General features: G+C 37.0%; 1 protein-coding gene and 1 long non-coding RNA gene across 2 annotated transcripts in view; one reads left to right on the forward strand and one right to left on the reverse strand.

Moving 5' to 3' along the window:
* RRH (retinal pigment epithelium-derived rhodopsin homolog) overlaps nucleotides 1-5249 on the forward strand; it is a 19958-nt gene extending 14709 nt beyond the window's left edge. Inside the window, exons 6-7 of the mRNA XM_007999533.3 lie at nucleotides 2765-2943; nucleotides 4370-5249. Of these exons, the coding sequence (XP_007997724.2) occupies nucleotides 2765-2943; nucleotides 4370-4484 (294 nt within the window). The 3' untranslated portion in view covers nucleotides 4485-5249. The remainder of the gene's footprint in view (nucleotides 1-2764; nucleotides 2944-4369) is intronic.
* LOC103236108 (uncharacterized) overlaps nucleotides 1-8121 on the reverse strand; it is a 70826-nt gene that overhangs the window by 11078 nt on the left and 51627 nt on the right. Inside the window, exons 3-4 of the long non-coding RNA XR_498061.3 lie at nucleotides 4413-4480; nucleotides 3468-3815 (exon numbers count right to left, since the gene is read on the reverse strand). This is a non-coding gene — a long non-coding RNA (uncharacterized lncRNA). The remainder of the gene's footprint in view (nucleotides 1-3467; nucleotides 3816-4412; nucleotides 4481-8121) is intronic.

Consider the following 8121-nt stretch of genomic DNA (forward strand, 5'->3'; position numbering starts at 1 on the left):
TGGGACAAATGGTATTTCTGTCCCTAGGTCTTTGAGGAATTGCCACACACAATCTTCCACAATGATTGAACTAAGTTATACTCCCACCAAGAGTGTAAAAGTGTTTTTTTTCACAATCTCACCAGCATCTGTTATTTTTTGACTTTTTATTAATAGTCATTCTGACTGTTATGAGATGGTAACTCATTGTGGTTTTGATTTGCATTTCTCTAATGATCAGTGATGAGCTTTTTTTTTTCATGTTTGTTGGCTGCATGTATGTCTTCTGTTGAGAAATGCCTGTTCATGTCCCTTGCCCACTTTGTAATGGGGTTGCTTGTTTTTTTCTTATAAATTTGTTTAAGTTCATTGTAGATGCTAGCTATTAGACCTTTGTCAGATGCACAGATTGCAAACATTTTCTCCCATTCTGTAGGCTGTCTGTTTACTCTGTTTATAGTTTCTTTTGCTGTGCAGAAGCTCTTTAGTTTAATTAGATCCTATTTGTCAATTTTTGCTTCTGTTGCAATTGCTTTTGGCATCTTCATCATGAAATCTTTGCCTGTGCCTATGTCCTGAATGGTATTGCCTGGGTTCTCTTCTAGAGTTAAAAACCATTTTTGTTGATAAAACAGCTATTTTATACTCTATTCTCTCCTTGTTTTATGGATGTATATCTTCTGTTATTTCTGTGATATTATGTATATATTTATATTTCCTTCTGTTTACCACATATTTTTGTTTCCTCTGAGTTCTTGCACTGTTTTTTTTTTTTTTTTTCTTTGCCTGTCAATGTAAAAGTTTTCTTAAGGTCTGGTGGTCAATGATTGTTCCTTCATACTTAAGAGTGATGCATTAAAAATGTTAATTGTAAGCATGGATATGCTTATTAGTGAGATGTTTCTTTTGGGGGAATTTCTAATTGTCTCTGTAGTTATTATTATGACCATCATCATCATTATTATTATTTGCTCTCACTGTGATTATCTGCTAGTCAAAAAAAAATTTTTTTTTCTAACTTCCAAACTCAACCTGGAAACAAATACAATCCTATCTTGAGCTCAGTGAATTCTAGCACAGGCAATTACTGCTGGATGTGTATTATACATGACGCAGATAATTTTGTAAAGGAGCTCTTTTGTATCTTGCTTAAATGGAAAAATTGTCTTTTTCATGTTGCTCCCTCCTGATAGCCTGTTAAAATGATGGAATGGAGATTGGGGGGAATTTCTAACTGTCCAGGTAACTGTATCTCTAGGTATTTTATTCTGGGCAGAATTCCTTTCATGTTCCTAGGTGGGAGGTACAAGTCTATCTCCAAGTTTTTTCACAGGGAGAGGGCAGCACATATATACCTCTTTACAACACAGTACTGAAGTGCTTAGCTGAACCTGGTGTCCCTGTGTCCTGAGTTTCCCAAATTAGCCGCCTTCTTTTTTTTTTTAAATACTGAGCTCTGAAAGTCTTCCAGGGAGAGGAGGGGGAAGTTACTGGGTAGACTGAGTGGACAGGAAGAAAGATTTGGACGTCTAACTACTTTATTTCTTTTTTTTTTTTTTGAGACGGAGTCTCGCTCTATGGCCCAGGCTGGAGTACAGTGAGGCAATCTCCGCTCACTGCAAGCTCCGCCTCCCGGGTTCACGCCATTCTCCTGCCTCAGCCTCCCGAGTAGCTGGGACTACAGGCGCCCGCCACCAAGCCTGGCTAATTTTTTTTTTTTTTTTTTAGTAGAGATGGGGTTTCACTGTGTTACCCAGGATGGTCTCAATCTCCTGACCTTGTGATCCGCCCGCCTCGGCCTCCCAAAGTGCTGGGATTACAGGCCTGAGCCACTGTGCCCGGCAACTTTGTAGATTTCAACCAGTTCTATTTTGAGCTCCATGTGCACCCCCACATCCAGAGTTTTCTGGTATCCTTTGTTACTAGAATTTCCATAGCTCTGTAGCATGGTGATGTGTATCTGGTTTTCCCTCATAGTTGGCTCTTTTTAGCATTTATTTATTTACTTATTTATAAAATTGTTCTCATGTTCCTTACATAATTTGCCACTTGTCCAATGGTCATTGTTTCTATTTAAAAATATGTATTGTCTAATCTCTGATTCTCTGTCCTTATGGGTTTTTTGTCTTCTTTAACCTCTGTTCCATAATTTTAGCAGGAAACCTAGGGAAGAAATATAAAAGTATAATTTTTCCATTTAAACAAGATGCAAGAGATCTCCTTTACAAAATTATCTGCATTGTGTATAATATATATCCAGTAGAAATGGCCTGTGTTAGAATTCACTGAGCTCAAGATAGGATTGTATTTGTTTCCAAATTGAGTTTAGAAAGTTAGAAAGTTACTTTTTTTAGTTTAGCAGATAATCCCAGTAAGAACAAATAATATTGATGGTGATAATAATAATAATAGCCATGCCAGCAGTTCATAGCATAATGATGTGAAGTGGGGTGGGGTGGGTTTTTATCTGTCTTTCATCAAAGTCAGCTTTTGTACTCTTCCCTAGCATACAGAAAGAGGGCATTCTTTTATGTGTGTGTACCATTCTTAAAAGCAATGTTATATATTCTTGATATACCCATTTCACAAGGTCTTATTATCATAGGCGACTTCAGGCACTTGAACAAACAACATCAAAGGCAGAAAAACTCAGCTATTTCCTTTATATCATCAACAATATAAACATATTCAAATTCCAACCTAGATAGCTTTTTACCCTACTTTAGATATATTAATATTTAAATATTTTAGATATTGGGCTTGGTGCATATCTATTTCTTTTCAGATGTCTGTGATCATGATCTGCATGTTTCTGGTGGCATGGTCCCCTTATTCCATCGTGTGCTTATGGGCTTCTTTTGGTGACCCAAAGAAGATTCCTCCTCCCATGGCCATCACAGCTCCACTGTTTGCAAAATCCTCTACATTCTATAACCCCTGCATTTACGTGGTTGCTAATAAAAAGTAAGTAATGTCTGAAATGCTTGCAATACAAAATAAAACTGATATAAAAAGAATGTTAAGATTTCTTGGGAGTGAAGTGACAGAAACCCACTTCAATCTAGCATAAAGGTCATTTGCCTCATGTGACTGGAGCAGCATCTAGACCCTTAAATGCCCAGAGCTCCAGATTTGTGACAGACTCTTCCCACACAGTGGCAGAGATGACTGTGGGCAACCCAAGACCCAAGTTCTACCAGCTAAGCATCCCCAAATACCAACTGCATCTCACATGGCTCTCTGGTAGAAAAGCCCCTGGGATGTCAGTGGTCAGCTTAGTTCGAATGGTTACTCCCACCCCAAATACATGGAATAGTGGTTTCCAAAGAAAAGAGTGATTTTATTACTGGAAAATGGACAGGGCAACGTTGGGCTCACTTGGTGGGTAGCATAGATGTATATTTACAAGAAATAAGACATATCATTCAAATGCAAGGGAAAAGTTTAGTCCCAACATAAAAGGTATCTGGATTCTAGAGAATTCTTACCTCCTCACTTTTTTGGGTTTCTCAGCAAAATGTTCCCTTCCTGCCTCCTCAATGAAGTTTAGACGGAGTCTCTATTCAGGCTGGAGTGCAGTGGTGCGATCTCAGCTCACTGCAACCTCCGCCTCTGGGTTCAAGCAATTCCCTGCCTCAGCCTCCAGAGTAGCTGGGATTACAGTTGCCCACCACCACGCCCGGATAATTTTTGTAGTTTTAGTAGAGATGGGGTTTCACCATCTTGGCCAGACTCGTCTTGAACTCCTGACCTTGTGATCCACCCGTCTCGGCCTCCCAAAGTGCTGGGATTACAGGCGTGCGCCACCGCACCAGCTGAGGTCAGGTAATTTTATCCTGGAATGACAATGTTTGGAAAAGCAGCTTTAGTTACAGGTATGTGAAGAAACATAAAATTTTACAGACCAAACAGACCACATAAGAAGAATGATGAACACATTTTAAATTCAGAATCTGCTGGTAGTTCTTTTGGAAAATTCTTGCTGGGAAGAACAGATGGATGAAACACACATTGTTAGTTCAAATAAACAACTCATGGCACTTGACATTGGTAGCATCCTTTTAAATACATACAATTATTTACTTTTATTAGATGTCTTCAATCTATAGAATCAATGATGCAAAATTGGCCTTTAACTGTACAATATACCTTATGTATTTATAAAGTTTCTCAACAGGAAATCTATAGAATCAATAGTGCAAAATGGGTTTTAACTCTACCATATACTTTATATATTTATAAAGGTTCTCAACAGGAGATGTTAAGTTGGAGGCAGAAATTTATCCAGAGATGTAAATTGGCAGTAGTGGCATCTTAGCCATACTTGAAAATGCTTTAGAAGTTACAAATCATTATGAGTTAATGCCAAATTTTCCTTTTTTTATCGTAGGTTTCGGAGGGCGATGCTTGCCATGTTCAAATGTCAGACTCACCAAACAATGCCTGTGACAAGTATTTTACCGATGGATGTATCTCAAAACCCACTGGCTTCAGGAAGAATCTGAAATAACAGAAAAGGACACACTGTCAAAACACTTTAGTTTTTTGACAATGCTTTTATTTTAAATATGAGCCCATTTAGATCAAGTGCAGACATGGATCATTGTCCTATGAGACTGTAAGCTCCTCTAGCGCAGCTCATGCTTCTTCTCTTTGTGCACTGGCTGCTGCAGTGCATGCTTCTCTGTGTCCTGATATGTCAACTTATTGCTCATCTCCCTTGATGAATTAGGCATCCGAGGTTAACGTCCCCTTTCTTTCTCCCTATTATGGCATGCATTACACTGTACCGATGACCTTTAACTTGCCTGGCTCCTCCATTAGAATAGAAGCAGTCACTAATTTAATGTTAGAATAAATGAGTAAAAACAATAATAATGAATAATTCTAGATAATTACTGAAATGAGTTGTTGGATGTTCCCAGTTAGACTAGAAAGCATTTTTGGCATTTCAACATTTTAACATTTAAATCAATTAATTTATGTTATTAAAAATAATCAAATGAACATTAAACATGATTGTTTCTAAATAAAATGTTAAGTCGATGCATATATATTATATAGCATTATAACCCCTGTGCATATTTTGATGTTTTCTGCAATTTTGATTACCATTTTTCTGCATATATATTCCATATATTTGCCACCAGAGTTAACTTCAATCAGAGTGGAGATTTTTATATGTTTGTTCTTTAATGTATCCTTAGCACACATACCTAATTCTGTCTGGCATGTAGTAGGCACTCAATAAATGTTTTTTCAATGTCAAATGAATTTGTAGACTCACATATTTGTCATTCTAAATGACTGTTAAGCATAGTACAATATACCATTGTTTAAATAGTAGACATTTAAATTGCTTTCCAGTTTTTAGTTTCATGGATGTACCACTGAAAATATTCCAGTGCAAATATATTTTTTCTTTGGGAGAAGTTATTCTATTTGAGTGTTTCTTTTCAGACTAGAAATACTGGATACAAATACAAAAACACTATTATTGTTGCTAACTTGCTTTCTGGAAAGATTGAATTAGTTTACACTGATACTGGCAGTGTCTAAGTGGGCTTTTCATATTCCTGCTAATAGTGCTGTATATATTTAAATTATGAGTTGTATACTCTAACTTAAATTCATTTTATTTCACATTTCTTTAACTGCTAGTGAGGTTGTGTATCTTTGCATACTGTATTTTTTAATCTCTATTTTTTCTACCTGTAAATTGTCTCTTTAGCACCTTTGGCTGCATATTAAGTAAAATCTAGGTATTAGTTTTATATGTACAGTCCTCTATGTATATGGAAAGGTAAACTGTTATAGTAATCTTCTACGTTATCTCCTCACTCTCTGACTTTCCCGCTGCAATCAATTAATACAATACAACCGCAATCAATACAACTTCATAGCTAATCTTTGAAAAATAAAGTTCCAATGCCCAAATTCTTTAGCTAAAAACCTTCACTCGTCCACCAAGTAAGTATAAACCCCTCAGCTGGATTTTCAAGGCCCTCTTTAACATACTCCAAAAGGGACTTTTCAGCTTTTTGTCTTTCTTCATGGCCAAATTAAAATGTCTAGTGTTCCCAGAGAGTTCTGAATGCTTTGTGTCACTAGCTCTTTGCTCATCCTGTCTACCGTAGCTGAGACTTTTTACAGGGAAAGCATAATGAAATCTGTGCCCAAAGTCCCAGAGCCATTAAAAGACCAGGACAACTTCTGTAATCATGTCTAGAAAAATGGACTCAGAGTTCCAATTTGCAAGGCCGTGAACTCATTTCCAGTGATAAGCAAGAAGCAACTTTGCCTCCAATATAAAGGACTTCAACAGTGTAGAGTAATTATATTTCAGTGCTATGTTTTTTATCGTCTAATTTGCTTATATGATAAAACTAGGAAGACCGGGCTTTGGTTACACAATTCCCTCTGACCTCTTAGTTTTCTACTTTCTGATGTTTTTATCTTTAAACAGCATTTCTGTACTCAATTTGGCATTTCTTGCTTCCACGTAAGTCATGTCATCCATGAAATTAATAATTCAAAAACCCTTGGTTGCTTGGTGATCTGAGATTTACCCATCCTATTTCTTCTTCCTCTTGTGCTTAAAAACTCAGGGCCACCACCTCTCACTGCATCTCCAGCACTGGGAAACCTTAGGGTTGTTTTTAAATCCCTTCTTCATCCCTACATCTAATCAATCATTTCTCTCTCCTGGATGTTTCCTGAAGCTGCATTATCCTAACTATTACCAGCACAGCAGTCAAGGCTGTAGCCTGATGGCTGCTCACCTGGACTATAACCACAGACATCCACCAGAAGCCTCCTCCTTTCTTCTTGCTTGCGCTATCTAAACCTTCTCTCCCCACAGCCGCCAGAGAATTCTTCCTAAAAGGATAAGCTGATATGTCACTCCCAAGCCTAACTTTTATTGCTCTCATTGCCTATAGGCTGAGAGTAAGCTCTCCATAGGGAATCTAAGGGTTTCCTTGATAACTTCATCCCCACTTACCTCTCCAGCTTTATCTTTTTTAACTTCCCGCCTCAAAATCTTATACCTGAGCAACAAGAAGTGCTTGAAATTTTCTGAGGACAATACACTGTTTCTCACTTCCCTCCCTTTGTTCCCACTGTTCCCTTTGCTTGCAATGCGACTTTCTGAATTTTCCCATAATACATCCTCAAGCACCCTGTAAAAGGCAGCCAGGCACCACCCACCCTAGAAAGTCTTGCTTGACTAACACAGGCTGGGTTCGATGTTCTTTTCTGGTGCTTCTTTAGTAGTCTGTTCCTCTCTTTATCGTGTGCGTTCCTTATGTGTAACAACTGTTTTATTCCTCTTTGTACTCCTCAGTGCTCAGCAGAGAATAAGTACTCAGTAAATATTTGATGAACAAACGAGTTGTGCAGAATCTGAAAACCTGCAGTATTTTATTTTAATTGAGCACAGTTTTTCAGACTCTATAGTTTTTATATAAATTATATTAGTTTTAAATAACATTTTCTGTAATATGCTTATTTTTATAGAATTAATTTTCTTTTCAAAGAGTTTTTAGTTAAAGAGGATGGTTAGAAGCAGCCACTAAGAGGGTTAAATGACATATATTTATTACTTAAATCCTTGATTGTCCCTGTGGATTCTCCACTTTATGGGTGTGGAGATAGTTTTAAATTTAATTACGTTTAATTTTTATTTTCTGATAGAGCCTAGTATAGCTGAAAGAATTAGAGTTGATCTTCAAATATGGCTTTGATGCCGATAACTTGGGAAACTATTGAACAGAGATAGTTGCCTGCATTAAAAATAAACGGCTGGGATAAACCTTCCATACACTGAGATGACCTGGAAGAGTCTCAGAACACGTTCTCATTGGAGAACTTAGTCCTGCCACATCAGTAGTGGGTTGAAGCATTTTCCCTATAAAATCTATGTAACAGACTTGTTTTACTTTACTTTTAGAGATAGCCAGTATGTGGCAACATCAATAATTCTTTTCTAAATCATTTTTATGTCATGTGCTTCTATTTTTAAAACTAAATTTTTTAAAACTGAATTAGTTATACATGCTGGCAAAAACCAAATGTAAAGCATTTTATAATGTTATAACATGTAAATAATCTACAGAATTTTCTGGCATCTGCCAAGACTGA

This window comes from Chlorocebus sabaeus, chromosome 7 (genome assembly GCF_047675955.1).
Source record: "Chlorocebus sabaeus isolate Y175 chromosome 7, mChlSab1.0.hap1, whole genome shotgun sequence".
In the NCBI taxonomy this organism is placed as follows: Eukaryota; Metazoa; Chordata; class Mammalia; order Primates; family Cercopithecidae; genus Chlorocebus; species Chlorocebus sabaeus.